The 18825-nt window shown below is 38.1% G+C and overlaps 1 protein-coding gene across 1 annotated transcript in view; it reads left to right on the forward strand.

Moving 5' to 3' along the window:
- ARL8B (ARF like GTPase 8B) overlaps positions 1-18825 on the forward strand; it is a 46436-nt gene that overhangs the window by 16261 nt on the left and 11350 nt on the right. Inside the window, exons 2-3 of the mRNA XM_006745861.3 lie at positions 18199-18279; positions 18723-18796. Of these exons, the coding sequence (XP_006745924.1) occupies positions 18199-18279; positions 18723-18796 (155 nt within the window). The remainder of the gene's footprint in view (positions 1-18198; positions 18280-18722; positions 18797-18825) is intronic.

The raw sequence follows: 18825 nt of genomic DNA on the forward strand, positions 1-18825 counted from the left end.
AGAATTCTAAGTTGACAGTCCTTTTCCCCCCAGCACTTTTGTAAAGGCTTTTATTGTTTCTGATGAGAAATTCATTGTTATTCTCATAGATTATGTGTTGTTTCTGGCTGCTTTCAAGATTTTTTTGTTTTTGGTTTAGCAGTTTAATTATGATGTACCCAGGTGTGGATTTCTTTGAACTTGTACTACTTTGGGTTTGTTGTTGTTCTTGAATCTAAGTTTGTCTTTCACCAAATTTTGGATATTTTGTTATTTGTTTTTAAATTGAGGTATAATTCTCATATAACATTAGTTTCAGGTGTACAATGTAATGATTTGGTATTAACATACATTATGAAGTAATCACCACAATAAATCTAGTTAACATCTGTCACCTTAGTACATAGTTAACAAAAAAAGTTTTTTTTTCTTGTGATGAGGTTTACTCCTTAGCAGTTTTCACATAGGCAGTACAGTATTATTAGCTGTAGTCACCATGCAACACATTATATCCAATGACTTACTTATTTTAAAACTGAAAGTTTGTACCTTTTTACTCCCTTTACCCATTTCTCTCCCCCCCCCCCACCCCCTTTGTCGCCTGCCTCTGGGAACCACTAGTCTGTTTCATTTATCTGTGAGCTTGGGTTTTTGTTTGTTTGTTTTTAGACTTCACATGTGAAATCATATGGTATATGTCTCTCTGTCTGACTTCACTTAGTGTAATGCTCTTGAGGTCCATCCATGTTGTCACAAATGGCAGGATTTCATTTTTTTTTTTTTAAGATTTTATTTGTGTATTTGTCAGAGAGAGAGCACACAGAAGAGGGGGAGTGGCAGGCAGAGGGAGAAGCAGGCTCCCTGCTGAGCAAGGAGCCCTACAAGGGGCTCGATCCCAGGACCAGATCATGACCTGAGCCAAAGGCAGGCGCTTAACCGACTGAGCCACCCAGGTGTCCCAATTTCATTATTTTTTATTGGTTGAATAATACATATATATATATATATATCACATTTTCTTTATTCATCCATTGTTGGTCACTTAGGTGTTTTTATATCTTGACTATTGTAAATAATGCTGCAATGAAAATGGGGTGCATATATCCTTAGTATTTTCAGTTTCTTCAGGTTAATACCCAGAAGTGGATTGCTGGATAGTAGTTCTGTCTTTAATTCTGAGGAAACTCCATACTGTTTTCCATAGAGGCCAATATACCAATTTACATTCCCATCAACAAGGAAGGGTTCCCTTTTCTCCACATCTTTGCCAACACTTATTATTTCTTATCTTTTTGATAATAGCCATTCTAACAGGTGTGAGGTTTTGATCTGCACGTGGTTTTGCTTTACATTTCTCTGATGATTAGTGATGTTGAGCTCCTTTTCATGTGTTTGATGGCCATCTGTATATCTTCTTTGGAAAAATATCTTCAGGTCTGCCATTTTTTTTTTTAATTTTTTTTTTGGACGAGAGAGACACAGCAAGAGAGGGAACACAAGCAGGGGCAGAGGGACAGGGAGAAGCAGGCTCCCCGCCGAGCAGGGAGCCCAACGCGGGGCTTGATCCCGGGACCCTGGGATCATGACCCGAGCCGAAGGCAGATGCCCAATGACTGAGCCACCCAGGCGCCCCTGCCATTTTTTTAAAGTAGATTGTTACTTAGTTGTATAAGTTCTTCATATTTTTGATATCAGCCCTTTATTGGATATATGATTTGCAAATATTTTCTTCCATTCAGTAAGTTGTCTTTTCATTTTGATGTTGGTTTCCTCTGCTGTGCAGAGGCTTTTTAGTTTGATGTAGCCTCGATTTTTATTTTTGCTTTTGGTGTCAAGATTCAAAAAAGCGTTCTCAAGACCTGTATCAAGGAGCTTACCACCTATATATTTTCTTCTAGGAGTTTTATGGTTATGGGTCTTAGTTCAAGTCTTTAATTTATTTTGAGTTAATTTTGTGTGTGATGTAAGATAGTGGCAGTTTCCCCAACACCATTTATTGGAGAAACTGTCATATCCCCATTGTACATTCTAGGGTCCTTTGTAATAAATTGACCACATATGCATGGGTTTATTTCTGGGTCACTATTCTGTTTCATTGATCGATGGGTCTCTTTTTATGCCAATACCATACTGGTTTGACTGTTGTAGTTTGTACTAGAATTTGAATTCAGGGAGTGTAAGGCCTTCTTAAGATTGCTTTGCCTTTTCTGGGTATTTTGTGATTTCATTCTCTTTTTCTTATTCTGGGATTTCAATGATATGAATGTTAGACCTTTTAATATTCTCCTACAGATCCTTGAGGCTTGGCTCTTTCTTTTTCCTATCTTTTTTTTTCTTTTTTTCAGTTTATTTTTGTTGCTTTATCTCCAAGTTCATTGACTTTTTCCTCTGTCATCTCCATTCTTGTGTTGAGCCCACCTAGTGAAGTTTGTCTTGTTATTGTATTTTTTAGTTCTAAGATTTTCATTTGGTTCTATTTTATAGCTTTTATTTATCTGCTGTAACTTCCTATTACATTCATTTCATCCTTGGAGCATGGAGCGTGGTTATGATAGTCTCTGTCTCATTTCCAACATTGGGGTCATCTTGATGTTGGCATCTATTTAGTGACTTTTTCCTTTGGTAGTTGTTGAGTTTTTTGATTCTTTATATGTTCAGTTATTTTGGACACTTTGAATATTATGAGTTTCTGGGTTTTGTTTACATCCTATGGAGAATGACTTGTTTTGTTTTAGTGTGTGTTTGACCCTGTTAAGTTCAGGCCAAAAGATCCAACCTGTCTTCTTCTGTGGGCTTTCTTTCTAATGTCAGTCCAGCTTTCAAAACCTCAGTAGTACTATTTGGATCATTCCTGGCTGTATACTGTGTAGGGCGCTAACCAGAAACCTGGCAAGTGGTCTACTTCGTAGTTTAGTTCTCAAGGCCTTTGATGTATTCTTTAGGGCCAGATCCACATGTCAACAGTTTAGGGATGAGCCCAGGAGTTCACGTACAACTTTGTGGGGTCTATTTCTCTAGATCTTTCCTTTGCAGATTTCCCCCTACTATCGCTCACAGCCCTTTCTCCACTTTCCTGATCCTCTGTCTACAAACCTGGGACTTTATTATCCCTCCTTTGCTGTGTCCTTCCCTCAACTGAATCTATCTCAGGGGCCAAGAGAATAGACAAAAAATAACAGGGATTCCTTTCTCTATCCATGCCCCCGCTACCCACCCCGGCACTTTTTGGATCAGAGTTCCTATGGTTAGTCTCCTTTTCTCTATAAGGAATGCCTGCCTGACCATAGCTGCCATAGATGCTCATAGCTTTCAGGCTTGGTTTTGTCTGGAGGCTATGGCAGGAGAGAGGGGAAAAAACCCAGGGGACTTTTCCCACTCCCTGTCCTCTCTTCCTCCTGCCATCGTCCCCTTCCCCCTCACCCCCAATACACACACACTCCTCAGACTGCAAAGAGAAGGTGCTTCTCTTGGGAGCCTTTTCTGTTCATTCCTGGTATACATTTCTGGCACTTGGGCTGCCTTTGATCCAGCCTGGGAGATTGGGAGGAAAGACAACAACTAGGAAATAGCACCAGATGCTTGTGCTTTGAGTTCTGATTTCTTTTTCTAATCTACCTGCTTCCACTTACTTTTCAGAGCCCTCAGCTGCTGCATGCATTCTGTCCAGGGTTTTTAGTTACATTCAGTGGATAGTGTGCTTACCTAATCTTAACCAGAACCCTGTGCACTGTTTTTTTTTGTTTTTTAATTTTTTTATTAACATATAATGTATTATTTGTTTCAGGGGTACAGGTCTGTGATTCATCAGTCTTTTTTTTTTTTTTTAAAGATTTTATTTATTTATTCATGAGAGACAGAGAGAGAGAGGCAGAGGGAGAAGCAGGCTCCCAAGGAGCAGAGAGCCTGATGCGGGACTCGATCCCAGGACCCTGGGATCATGACCTGAGCCGAAGGCAGACGCTTAACCATCTGAGCCACCCAGGCGCCCTGTGATTCATCAGTCTTAACGCAATTCACAGCATGCACCATAGTACATACCCTCCCCAGTGTCCGTCATCCAGCTGTACATTGCTTTTTAACATTACATCACATTTATTTAATGGACTCTGTAATGATGATGGTAGCAAATATTAAATGCTTTCCCTGTACCTGTTTCTGAAGCAGGCATTGTTGTAAATGCTGTATGTGTTTTAATTGATTTAGTTTTTAAAATTGATTTAATTTTTTAATTTTTTTTTAAAGATTTTATTTATTTATTTGAGAGAGCGAGAATGAGAGAGAGAGAGAGTACATGAGATGGGGGAGGGTTAGAGGGAGAAGCAGGCTCCTCGCTGAGCAGGGAGCCCGACGCGGGACTCGATCCAGGGACTCCAGGATCATGACCTGAGCCGAAGGCAGTCGCTCAACCAACTGAGCCACCCAGGCGCCCAAAATTGATTTAATTTTTAAACAACTCTGTGAGAGTTGGGTGATCTCCATTTTATATTTGGGGAAAGTGAGGCATTGCAAAATTAAGGAACGTGCAAGGGGGACATACAGCTAGGCAAGTGGTAAGATCAGTTATAACCTACTATAACCGTCTCCAGAATCTCAGTCATAACCACCAGACTAACACTACTTCTACTTCATTGCGTTTTAACATCCATTATGTGAGAAAATGAACGGGACCTTTTACAATAACTCCACAGCCTCTTAGAGTAACTCCACAGTTACTAAATTGAACTGAAATGATTATCAGCCATTTTACTTTTCTAGGATGGGCTTATATATACATTAAAATTTTTATTTTTTTTCTGATTCTGGCTTTAGTAGATTTTGATAAAGGGTAGGCCTGTTATTTCGTTTTAAAGAGTATGAAATTCAGTGTAGTTTGCAGGTTAAAATTTTGTTATGTATGATGACTTTTGTTACATATATAACTTATTGATTTATAGCATTTGGGTGGTTCTGGGAATCCCCCTTTTAATTTAGTAATAGAAGCCTATTTTGGGATTTGAAGGAAACTTCTGTAATTTCTTTTTGAATAAGCTAACCAGGCACACAGGGCAGGGCACATGCAGCGAGAAAGGAGGTCTTCTCATTCTAGTTCTTAAATACCCAGTTTTTCCCAGAAAGAGGGAAAGAAACTTTTAAATATAGAAAATCACTTTCTTTATAAAAAAGTATTTAAGTTAGCAAGAAAAGTAAAAATAAAAAAAAAGTAGTTGAAATGTCTAGAGACCAACCAGTAGAATAGCATCAAAGCCTGAAAATGTGAGAGTATGCTAATTTTTCCCACTCTCATGCTTCTTTAGAACCTGCTTTAGCTCACATGTGAAGATTAGTAGTAGTCTGAAGATTAGTAGTAGTCTTTCTATTATAAAGACACAGGTGTTAGTTAAAAGATATTATGGTGGACCCTTGATGCTTATGGGAAATACATCCAGACATATTAGTGACTTGACAGGTTAGCAAAACTATATTTGCTAAAGGTCTGTAGCACTGATTTCTTTTGGGGTCCATCTTCACATTATTACTACGTTGTCATGATTTCTGAGTATCTTTGTGAAAATGCATTATGATGTGGTCTCTGAGTGTTTACCAGGGATGCTCACTAGCAAATTGTTTTATAGACAAACAAGTTGAGTTTTAGTTCTTTGGATATAGATTTAGTAAAACCATTATTAAAGTGCTGTTAATGAAAGGTGTAGAGAACATAGGAAATAGTCATTAGAGACCTTTTGAAATGAATTTTCTTCAGGAATAGAGGTTAGCAAAGATGAGAATTTTCAGGCTCCTAATTGAAATTGTGGTTTTGTGAGCATTTTAATCCTCAAGAGTTAATATTTGTAAAGGAGGTTGCCTCAAAGTAGCCCTTTTGGTATTAGCAAGAAGTGAGGATTAATTAGTTTAAAATGAGTTGCATTGGAATGACAGGCATTTAATTAGTTGTTAGAGAATTCCATTTGCCATTATGCTTTAAAAAGTTCTTATTTAGAGAATTTTTGTCTGTTATATTTAGTTTTCATGCCCTCTCATGTCAAAGAAAACATAATGTCTTTCACTCAGTTTTAATGTTGCCACCCAAAAAGAGTTATTTTAAAATCCCATGTTGCTACTGTGTGGGATGTTATATATCCTAACAATGTAAAAACCTACCCATAGTTTGCTTGAAAAATAAGCTATTCACCTCCAGTCCTCCCAAGGCAAACTTAATTGCTTGCCAAACTGCCATAAATTTAACAACATTAATAAAGGACAAAACAAAACAAACCAGATACTGGCAATTTTAACATGAAAACTTGGAGACTTGCCTTTCTGGACCTTTAGGTTCAGGTGTGGTCCTTGGTGAAGTCTATCTATCAAGAGCGCCTGTGTGGGCAGAGAGGCAATGTTTGAGTGGTTTGTGAGGACCAGGACAGCAGTTAGGAGTTAAATATTACATGTTATGGGTTGGAGTGGGTCTTTTTGCCTCAGAGATGAAAGGAATGCCCTTGTTATTAAAGGCCTGCTATTTGGCAGCAGAAACTCCTATCTACAGTAGCTTTTGAGACTCAGGAAAGAAGAAAAGCAAAGGGAAGGGAGTAGTAAGCACTTGAGCAAATGAAGGAAGTGAAGTAGCTATAGACACTTAGGAGAAGCAGCTTTAGGGAGAGAGGAGGTAGAACCTTTGCATTCTGAGTAAGAGTGTTGTTAAAAGTTGTGTGTATCTATATGCAATTGAAAGTGGCATAGCTGGGACTGAAATTTAGATTTCCTTACTGATACTCAAGTAGCACAACAGGTAGGTTATCTGCAGAAGCTGGCCTATTCTATGTAGATTTTAAATTATCTTTAGATGCTTAAATGTCACTACTTCAGAGAGGTCTTCCTGGATACCCAATCATCCCATGTTATCTCCTATGTTTTAAATGGTGTGTGTTTATTGTGTGATATTTTTATATTTGTTTCCTAGTTTCTTTTTTTTCCCTCTGCTGTTTGAAAAATGAGTGAATAAATAAACAAATGAGTAAAAGTGGAGGCAAAGTAGCTCTGTGGGTTTATGGCCATAGAGGAAAGGGTGAACAGTTATAGGTGTTTGTGAATCAGTACAACACACATTCATTGTCTGTGTATGCTGCTGATGATTGGGTCATGTGTGAAACAGGCTTTTATAATTGGCTTGCCTACGGCAGAACCCCTAGGCCAGAGTTCATAAATGCCAAGCCCGAGAGCTGTAACCACTTTTCCCCTTATCTGTAACCACTTTTCCCCTCATCTGTGTAGAGAAGAACACAGATGGAAGAGCACATTCTCACTGAGCCCAGGTGACAACCCATGCCAGTTGATTTGAATTGCCAGACCAGAGGAAAAACATTGGCATCCAGACTACAGTCTACACAGGGGGCCTGACTGTGCGAGAGCCTAAAGATGCTGTTACTACTTTAGCTAGTGTTTCTTGTAGAGGTAAAAGTTTTTTTGAGTCGGTGTTGCAAGTTGCCTCATTTTTTTGAAGGATAATCTTGAAATTTTATGATTTTGTAGAAAGCTATTACTTGATTTGCTTCAGAGAAATAATTTCTTTAGTTTATTTAGAGCAGTGGCCCATTTTGAGAATTTGGGCCATTTGAAGAAAAGAGGCCTTACTTGATTATGTCCCCGAGGAACCTGAAATTTAAAATTTTGGGATGGTTCTTAATTCTCTATGCTAAGTACTAAAGAGAATCCCTCCCTCCCCAAGCAAACAAAACCCACAAACAAACCCACTGGAATTTTGAGAGAAGTTAATCTTTGGTTAATAAGATTCAATTGCCCAAACAATTTTTTAAGATTTTATTTATTTATTAGAGAGAGAGAGAGAACAAGCGGGGGGGAGGAGAAGGAAGAGAGAGAACGAGCAGGGGGGAGGAGAAAGAGGAGAGATAGAGAGAGAAGCACATTCCCCACTGAGCAGGGAGCCCGATGTGGGGCTTGATCCCAGGACCTGGAGATCATGACATGACCTGAGCCGAAGGCAGTTGCTCAACTGACTGAGCCACCCAGGGGCCCCCGGAAACAGATTTTTTTTTTTTTTAAAGATTTTATTTATTTGAGACAGAATGAGAGACAGAGAGCATGAGAGGGAGGAGGGTCAGAGGGAGAAGCAGACTCCCTGCCGAGCAGGGAGCCCGATGTGGGACTCGATCCCGGGACTTCAGGATCATGACCTGAGCCGAAGGCAGTCGCCCAACCAACTGAGCCACCCAGGCGCCCCCGCAAACAGATTTTTTAATGTGTGCTTTCAAACTGACGTTCTTTGGGAATGAATTATGTCTGTAGTTGGAAGTAAGTCCAGATTTGCACATAAAACTGAGAACAAGTTATTGTCTTTTGGGAAATTATTAAAAAAGAGATTGTCCATAGTGTTCTAAAATTGGGAGAAAATTGAACATCATATTAATGATTATTGAAGTGCTACCAAAGTGAATGATTATCTTTTCTAGCCCCTTAAAAAGAGTGTTGTAAGGAAGGGCGCCTGGGTGTCTCAGTCGTTAAGCGTCTGCCTTCGGCTCAGGTCATGATCCAGGGTCCTGGGATCGAGTCCCACATCGGGCTCCTTGCTCGGCAGGAAGCCTGCTTCTCCTTCTCCCACTCCCCCTGCTTGTGTTCCTGCTCTCACTATCTCTCTCTCTGTCAAATAAATAAATAAAATCTTTAAAAAAAAAAAAAAAGTGTTGTAAGGGAGATTGCCTCAGACATGATTTCTGTGTTTACAGTGGTAATTATTAAGTGGTTAGAAAGAAAAGAAAATATGTTTAGTTCCAAAAACTAAGAGAAGCAGAAGCCTAGAAGTAGAACACACTATCTTAATTCATTTCCCAGGTTGTAAATAAATATTGAAACATTGGAGTCAATTTTAAAATGCCAGTTTTAAGGCCCAGAGGAATTTACATTATACCAAAACTATGAGATATGAAACAGATTTTTCTGTTAAAAGTCATCTGTAAATGAGTGTCTTTTTAGAATATTAAAGAATAGAACAGGGTTAGCAATGACTTGTTCCTGAACTTGTTGGAATTCCTTATGATTGAGTGTATTCGTGAGTTTTGTCATATTAAAAATGTATTGTTTGGAAATAATTTCCAAATTTACAGAAAAGTTGTAGGAATAAAAAGCATTGCAAAGAACATACATATACCCTTTACCGAGATCGGACTATTAACATTTTACTTCATTTGCTTTATAGTGTCACTTTACATAGGTAAGTTTTTTGTAGCATGGCCCGTTATTTCCAAGTACCTAAGTGTATTTTCCAAGATTGGGGATATTCTCTTATATGACTACTTTAGTTACCAACTTTATGACATTAAAAAATGATACCTCACAGATTTTATCCACTGCTATCTTGTCAGTTGACCCAATAATGTTGTTTATAGCATATTTACCCACCAGTGCAAGATCCAGTGTAGGGTCAGGTACTGCCTTTAGTTGTCATGTCTCTTTAGCCCTCTCTAGCCTGAAACATTTTCACAGCCTTCCTTTGCCTTTTAGAGCATTGACATTTGTCAGAAATATTCCTTCTCCCATTTAATAGAATGTTTCTCATTTTGGGTTTGTCTGATGTTTCAACGTTAGATTTAGTTTACGCATTCTCAGCTGAAATAGTACTATATGGGGAATATTGTTTCCTTCTCATGGTATTCTGTTCCACTTAGTAGTGAAATACAAGAGACGTGATGATGTTATTAAGTAGAAAAATTAGTACTGGTAATAATTTTATGTTAAAGGTTCTTGGAAAGAAAAATGACTAACATGTATATTTATTGGCCATATATTCTCACGTAGCAAATGTGTGAATTTTGGCAATTAAACAATTGAGTCATAGTGTGTGTTTAAAATGTGTTTTTTTAAAATTTTTTTAATTTTTATTTTAAGATTTTATTTATTTATTTGACAGAGAGAGATGCAGGGGGAGTGGGAGAGGGAGAAGCAGACTTCCTGTGGAGCAGGGAACTGGATGCGGGACTTGAACCCAGGACCCTGGAATCATGTCCCAAGCAGAAAGCAGACGCCACTCAGGAGCCCCATAGTGTGTGTTTTTTTAAAAAAACAAAAGACTCCTCTGTTTAGCATGTAAAAGTAGTCTCTTCTGGCCAAGAGAAGAAATTTTATATGAGGTATTTGTCATGCTCCTTACTGCATTCTGTCTTTCCAAAGTAGCTTGATAACCAGGTCCTTTTTTTGGAAAAAAGGTTTTGTTAGAGAATACTTGGAGACGTTTGTCAAAGCTGGTATTTTTCCATTTGTCTTTTCAAGTTTATTAAGGACTGGATTGGAGAAGTTTACTTCCTCATGTGGGTAATAGCTTGCTCTCTGCATATTTATGCATTTAAAAGAGCAACTGTAGGGGCACCTAGGTGGCGCAGTCCTTAAGCGTCTGCCTTTGGCTCAGGTCATGATCCCTGGGTCCTGGGAACAAGCCCCACATCAGGCTCCCTGCGCAGCAGGAAGCCTGCTTCGCCCTCTCCCACTCCCCCTACTTGTGTTCCCTCTGTCTCTGTGTCTGTCTCTGTCAAATAAATAAATAAAAGAGCAACTGTAAAATCTAACCTAATTCATTTAGAATCCCTACTTTAGGGGCACCTGGGTGGCTCAGTCATTAGGCGTCTGCCTTCGGCTGAGGTAATGATCTCAGGGTCCTGGGATCGAGCCCCATGTTGGGCTCCCTGCTCAATGGGGAGTCTGCTTCTCCCTCTTCCTCTGCTGCCTCTCGCTCGTGCTCTCTCTTTCTCTCTAATAAATGAATAAAATCTTAAAAAAAAAGTAATAATAATAGAATTCCTACTTTAAAGCACTGAACTGTAGGAGTATTTCACTGTGTTCTCCCCAGCTGTACATGTGAGTTAGCACTAAAGGAAAACTTTCTGGGACAAGGTTTGCTTTTAGCCTTTCATATACCAAAGAATTTTGGGAAGAGAGCCACATTTTTCTGTTGTAGGCATTTATCTCTTGCTCAACTATATTTTAAATGAGAGGCATATGAATAAAACGTAATAAATGTTAGAGCTGGAAGTGACTTTGGACATACTCTTCCAATTCCCTCTTCTAGATAAGGTAGCTTCATTCCAAAGGTAAAATGATTTGCATGTGGTTAGTAAGTAGCAAAACTGGTAATAAGATTCTTAGACTTGGAGGATTAGTCTTCTTTTTACCACCTATTTTGCTTCAGATTTATTTTACCCAGCTAAACAAATTGTAGGAATATTGCTTTGAGACTTCGGCTTACAGGGTGTGTGTAGATGACTACAGTTCTATCCATCGTCACAAAATCAGTGAGTGCTGTTTGTAGAGTATTTATTAAGTGCTAAGAACGATGTTTGGTATTATTTAAATGTTAAATTTGTTTAAGTAAATAAGATGATACACAAGTAGTATTTTTTCAAGCATCTATTTGCTTCCTAAATTGTTTGTCTCAGTTTAATGGCATTTTGACAGCATAGAAATAAATTCTCAGTTACCTAGAGAACAGCTGCCAACTCAGTGGTTTAGTCATTCAGCACAAGCTTTGAAAAGTGAGGATTAAGATTTGACACTAGGAAAGAAGTGGAAATGCTTCCCAAGTCTATAAAGTAGTTATACCACAAAATCCATGCAGCACAGTTAAATATTTATTAAACATATTTCTGTACTCAAGAAGTTTTTGGATTAAAAACCCAAGGACGGGGCGCCTGGGTGGCTCAGTCGTTAAGCGTCTGCCTTCGGCTCAGGTCATGATCCCAGGGTCCTGGGATCGAGCCCCGCATCGGGCTCCTTGCTTGGCAGGAAGCCTGCTTCTCCTCCCACTCCCCCTGCTTGTGTTCCCTCTCTCACTGTGTCTCTCTCTGTCAAATAAATAAATAAAAAATCTTTAAAAAAAATAAAAAAAATAAAAACTAAAAACCCAAGGACTTCATTACCTAATTTTAAGCCATTGCAGATTAGCACTAGCAACTGAAATTAGAGAAAATTATAGTTTCTGCCACCAGTAAGAAGTATTGATAAAGGAGATAAAGGAACATCTAAAAGTTTAGGGTCAGTACCCCAGTATACTGCAGACCCCTACATCATTTTGTCATGGAATGGCACTATAATTGATGTTCACAATCGTTAAGTTTTATTGCCAGAAGGGCCCTTAAGGGTTATCTTCGTTTTCTTATTTTACAATTGATAAAGTAACCTTGAAATACCAAGAACACATTGAATCATGTTCCATAAATTATGTGTGAGAAGTTAGCTAAGTATGTTATTGCATTTTATTATTTTTTAATTTTTTTAATGATTTTATTTATTTGAGAGAGAGCGAGCCCCCCAGGCGCCCTAAATATGGAATGCATTTTATTTTAGAAAGCTTCCTGTGCAAGCTAGTTTAAAAGTTTTGGCCTTTAAACAGTTTAGCTACCATTTCTGGCTGCTTCCTTATGTAAAACACCTATTTCCTAATGAAAACAAACAAATGAAGCATTATCTTACATGGACCTCACCTCAGACATCAATTAAAACTTACTGTAATACATATAATTACAGTGGAGATCTTTAAGAAAAACAGAATCAGCCACTACTGAAGCTGAGTCTTAAGCAGATTCCGCTGAGTGTGGAGCACAGTGCAGAGCTCAGTCTCACAACACTGAGATCATGACCCCAGCTGAAATCAAGAGTCGTTCACTTAATTGATTGCACCACCCAGGTACCCCACCATCTTAACTATTCTTATTTTCTAAATTTTAATTTAATTTAAATAATAACATATATAATATTGGTTTCAGAGGTAGAGGTCAGTGATTTATCAGTCTTATATAATACCCAGTGCTCAGTATATCACGTGCCCTCTTTAATGGCCATCACCCAGTTACCCCATCCCCCTCCCCCCTCCCCTCCAGCAACCCTCAGTTGGTTTCCTATGCTTAAGAGTCTCTGATGGTTTGTCCCCTCTCTGATTTTGTCTTGTTTTATTTTTTCCTCTCTTCCCCCATGATCCTCTCTTGTTTCTTAAATTCCACAGCGAGATCATATGATAATTGTCTTTCTCTGATGGACTTACTTTGCTTAGCATAGCAACCTCTAGTTCCATCCACTTCATTGCAGATGGCAAGATTTTGGGTTTTTTTTGATGGCTGAGTAGTATTCCACATATTAACTATTCTTAAGTGTACAATTAGTTCATCACCACCATACATCTGTAGAACTTTTTTTTTTTTAAGATTTTATTCATTCATTTAGAGAGAGCACGAGAGAGCAGGAGGATGGGCAGAGGGAGAGGGAGAGAATCTCAAGCAGACTCCACGCCAAGCAGAGCCCAGAGCCCGACACAGAGCTACATCCCACGACCCTGAGATCATGACCTGAGCCGAAACCAAGAGTTGAAGGCTTAACTGCCAGCCACCCAGGCACCCCTAGAACTTTTTAATCATTTCAAACAAATTCCATACCCACTAAGCAGTTACTCCCTATTTCCCCCTTCTCCCTTGCCTTTGGCAAACACCATTCTACTTTCTGTCTTTATGAATTTAACCATTTTAGGTTTCTCATGTGAGTAGAATTATATAGTATTGTCTTTTTGTATCTGGCTTATTTATATTATTATAGTAATAATGTCTTCAAAAGGTTCATCTGTGTTTTAGCATGAGTAAGTTTTTTTAAGGCTGGATCATATTACATTGTAGGAATAAACCACATTTTGTTTACCCATTCATCTGTCAGTTGTCTTTGGGTTTCTTCCACCTTTTGGCTGTTATGGATAATGCTGCTGTGAACATGGGTATACAGATAAATCTCTTTGAGTCCCTGCTTTCAATGCTTTTGGGTTTATAATTGGAAGTAGAATTGCTGGATCATGTGGTAATTCTATTTTTAACCTTTTCAGGAACTTCTATACTGTTTTTCTTAGCAGCTGTACCACTTTACATTCCTGCAGCAGTGCACCAGGGTTGCAATTTCTCCATATCCTTGCTGTAACTTGTTATTTTGTTTTTTGTTGTTGTTTTTCTTTTTTTTTTGATAATAGCCATCTTAATGGGTATGAAGGTGGTATCTTTTGTGGTTTTGATTTGCATTTCCCTAATGATTAGTGATGTTGAGCATCTTTTCATGTTCTTATTAGCTATTTGTATATTTCCTTTGGAGAAATGTCTCTTCAAGTCCTTTGCCCATTTAAAAAAAAGTTATTGTTGGGATGCCTGGGTGGCTCAGTCGTTAAGCGTCTGCCTTCGGCTCAGGTCATGATCCCAGGGTCCTGGGATCGAGCCCTGCATCGGGCTCCCTCTCATCGGGCAGCCTGCTTCTCTCTCTTTAAAAAAAAAAAAAAGAAAACAATTTTTTTTTAAGAGCAGTTTTAGGTTCACAGTATAATCGAGGAGGGGAAGGTAGAGTTATCCATATACCTCCTGCCCCTACACTCACAGCTTTCCCCATTATCAACATCCCACAGAAGAGTGGTACATTTGTTACAATTGATGCACTTACACTGACACATAATAATCACCCAAAGTCCATAGTTTACATTATTTTTTCACTCTATGTGTTGTACATTCTATAAGTTTGGACAAATGTATAATGACATATATCCATCATTATAGTATCATACAGTTTTTTATTGCCTAAAAATCCTCTGCTCTGCCTATTCATTTCCTCCCCCACCCCTTCAATTCCTATCAACCACTGATCTTCTTACTGTTTCCATAGTTTTGCCTTTTTCAGAATATTGCTAGAGTCATGTTTTCATTTTGTTGGAATCAGAGTTAAGTAATTCTTTCAGATTGAGTCTTTTTTTTTTTTAATTTTTTTTTAATTTATTCATGAGAGAGAGAGAGGCAGAGGGAGAAGCAGGCTCCCAAGGAGCAGGGAGCCTGATGTGGGGCTTGATCCCAGGACCCTGGGATCATGACCTGAGCCGAAGGCAGACGCTTAACCATCTGAGCCACTCAGGCGCCCCCAGATTGAGTCTTTCATTTAGATATGTTTTTAAGATTCCTTCGTGTCTTTTTGTGGCTTGGTAGCTCATTTCTTTTTAATATTGCATAATAATCCATTTCCTGGATATGACACAGTCTTTTTATACATTTACTTACTGAAGGACACTTTGGTTGCTTCCAAGTTTTACCAGTTATGCATAAAGATGCTGTAAGCATTAATGTGCAGGTTTTTGTGTGGACTTAAGTTCAACATCTTTGGATAAATATGAAGGAGCATGATTGCTGGATTGAACAAACGGTAAGAGTGTATTTGGTTTTGTAAGAAACCTCGCCACTGTCTTCGAAAGTGGCTGTACCATTTTGCATTCCCACCAGTAATGAGTGAGAATTGTTGTTGTCCCACCTCCTTATCAGCATTTGGTATTATCGGTGTACCAGATTTTGGCCACTCTAATAAGTGTACCAGTGGTATCTCATTTTTTTTTTAAAGATTTTATTTATTTATTTGACAGAGAGTGACATAGCGAGAGCAGGAACACAAGCAGGGGGAGTGGGAGAGGGAGAAGCAGGCTTCCCGCAGAGCAGGGAGCCCGATGTGGGACTCGATCCCAGGACCCTGGGATCATGACCTGAGCCGAAGGCAGATGCTTAACGACTGAGCCACCCAGGCATCCCAGTGGTATCTCATTTTAATTTGCGTTTTCCTGATGACATATGATGTGCAGTATCTTTTCATATGCTTATTTGCCATCTGTGTATCTTCTTTGGTGAAGTATTGGTTGAGGTCTGTGGCTCATTTTTTAATTGGGTTTTTTTTTTTCATATTGATGTTTTAAGAGTTTTTTGTATATTTAGTCTAATAGTCCTTTATTAGATGTATCTTTTTACAAATATTTTCTCTTACTCTGCCTCTTTTCTAACTCTGTAACTCTTCTAAATCTTGTTCACATGGCAGTTTTTAATTTTAATGAAGCCCACCTTATTGTTGCTTTATGGATATTGCCTTTGTTGTTGCCTTTTCTCCCCTTCTAATTAGGTTATATTTTTGTTGTTGTATCATTACTAGTTTTGATACATACAGTTTTGATGTCATGACTAGATTTCCACATATAAATCATATGTGAAAGTTCTGAGAATTATAATGTTTAATATAAATGAAAGTAGTGATTGTGGTTAGCATCTTTTTTCTGAAATCAGCCTGAACACCACTGAATGTGGGGCAGGGTGGGGGGGAACAGAGAACTTTGGAGTTGCGTAGAGGAAATTAATTTGTAAAATTGGAATTCATTGTGCTCAGGACTTGTAGACAGTTTTAGAATCATGTGTGGCTAGCCTAAGGTCACAGCAAACAATCAGCCAGTCTTAGGGCCTTGAACATAGTCCTATTTGTTTAACCATTCCTTTGTTGAGAGATTTCATAATCCTGGGCTGTTTACCTAAAAATAAGAGTCAGGTCACCTGAGAAATTAATATTTGGTAAATAAAATTTATAAATATGTAAATATATAAAGTCAGTATTAGCTGTGACTCATTAGATGTACTTTGTAATTGTAGTCAGAATTAAGAATATTAGGGGCACCTGGGTGGCTCAGTCGGTTGGGTGTCCAACTCTTGGTTTCTGCTCACATCATGATCTCAGGGTCATGTGATTGAGCCCTGCACTAGATTCTGTGCTCAGCGTGGAGTCTGCTTGAGGTTCTCTCTCTACCTCCCACACCCCTCTCCCACGCCCCCTGCTTGTGCTCTCTCTCAAATAAATAAAATCTTAAAAAAAAAATAAAGAATATGATAAGAAATGTGAGAGCTATTATGAGAATTATGATACTTTGTTTTTTTTAAGATTTATTTATTTGACAGAGAGAGAGAGACGAGGACAGTGAGAGGAGGAACACAAGCAGGGGGAGTGGGGGAGGGAGAAGCAGGCTTCCCGCTGAGCAGGGAGACTGATGCGGGGCTCAATCCCAGGATTCTGGGATCATGACCTGAGCCGAAGGCTGACGCTTAATGACTGAGCCACCCAGGCTTCTGAGAATTATGATACTTTAGTGAAGGATATAAAAGATTTGAATGTTTAAATGAACAAACCATGTGCCTGGATGGAGAAACTTGATCGTGGTTAAATATAAAGAATTGATATAGGACAATCCTTCTCAAATTAATACAGTTAATATAATTCCAGTCAATTTTTAACTGAAATATGAATTTCTAAAGTTTATTTGGAATGTGAGTGATGAACTAAGACAGTTTTGAAAACATTCCAAATTCTTGATCTTCTGTATAGAATAAGAAATTGTACAAGCTGCAGTAATTCATTTAATCCTAATTTAGGAATAAACAGACTAATGGAAAAGTATTGGCTCAGATATAGAAGTGTCTCTTATGGCATTTGGCATATCACTTCAAATTAGTTAGGAATGTGTAGATTTTTAAATGAGGAGTGAGATGATTGAGAAAAGGAACTTTCTTGCACTGTAAAATCAAATTCCAGATGGATGAACATTTTAAATTTTGAAGGGCATTCAAATATTATTAGAAAATATTTTAGTCTTATGAGAAGGTCATAAGCTAAAAAAGAACAGAATTGATTACATAAAAGGAAAACCTGTACAATGACAAAATATAAGTCTTGTTAAAAGACAAACTTGGAAAAGCTGTTTAGCAGTGAGTTGAAATTGTCAAAATAATTTAAATGCTAAAATGGGAAAACTTTGAAGTTTTACTTCTGATTTCCTACTTTGAACATTTATGTATAGGTGGGGAAATTAATAAATTTTCATTTATAGTTGTAATATATAATATTTCTTTTTAATCTATTTTTAAGACTTTATGTGTTTGACAGAGTGAGAGAGCACAAGCAGGGGGATCAGCAAAGGGAGAGGGAGGAAATATGTAAAAAGTTATAATCTTATTAAAAGTATCCTTTTTTTAAAAAACGGAACGTGTTTGGATGAAGGAAATAATGTATCTCTTCAAGAACTGTGGCTAAAAGGAATGTTTTCTTTTTTTTTTTTATTTAAAGGAGGGTGGGTAGGAGCAAGGGGAGAGGGAGAGAGAATCTTAAGCAGGCTCCACGCCCAGTGCAGAGGGGCTTGATCTCACAACCCTGAGATCATGACCTGAGCCAAAATCAAGAGTGGACGCTTAACTGACTGAGCCACCCAGGCGCACCTATAAAGAATGTTTTCTTAAGATAGGTTGTTACCGCCACTAAAAAATTAGTTATATAATACACTAAAATGGTTATAAAAGCATTGTTGATGCCTGAAGTTTATGCCGTGTTATATGTCTTAATAAATATTGATTATTCTAACTTCAGATGTTTTCTTTTGTTCAGTCAGGTCAATTCAGTGAAGATATGATACCCACGGTGGGCTTCAACATGAGGAAAGTAACTAAAGGTAACGTCACAATAAAGGTACGTGATCTTTTACGTGATCTTTTTACCATACTTGATTTAAATTGTTAGCATATACAGATACAAATTTTTCTGTTTCTTTCTCTTTTGGCATTCAGATCTGGATGATGCGTGATTCAGTACATGCTGAAACTTCTCTTAAAGATACATTTTCAGTACGGAAGTTTATTGGTTAACAAGCAAAGAAAGTATTGCACAAAATTTTCTTTAGTAGAACTGACTAGATACAGTGTAAACATATTAAATATGAATTTCAAGTTTAGAAGTGGACCCAAGAGCTTCTAGATTAAGAACTTGTTTCAGCTCAAGTTTTTCAGAAGTAATTTTGCTCTAACATTGTGGAAATGGGCATATCTGCCTGGTCTTCCTCTCCTTTTTCTACTTTTTCTTTCAATATATTACTTAAAATACCTTCATTAAGAATTGTCTGTCTTGATTTAAAGATTTGGGACATAGGAGGACAACCCCGGTTCCGGAGCATGTGGGAGCGGTACTGCAGAGGAGTCAATGCCATTGTGTAAGCGCTGCTTAAAAAAAGTCAGTTTA

This window comes from Leptonychotes weddellii, chromosome 1 (assembly GCF_054177405.1).
Source record: "Leptonychotes weddellii isolate Sample4059 chromosome 1, ASM5417740v2, whole genome shotgun sequence".
Classification (NCBI taxonomy): Eukaryota; Metazoa; Chordata; class Mammalia; order Carnivora; family Phocidae; genus Leptonychotes; species Leptonychotes weddellii.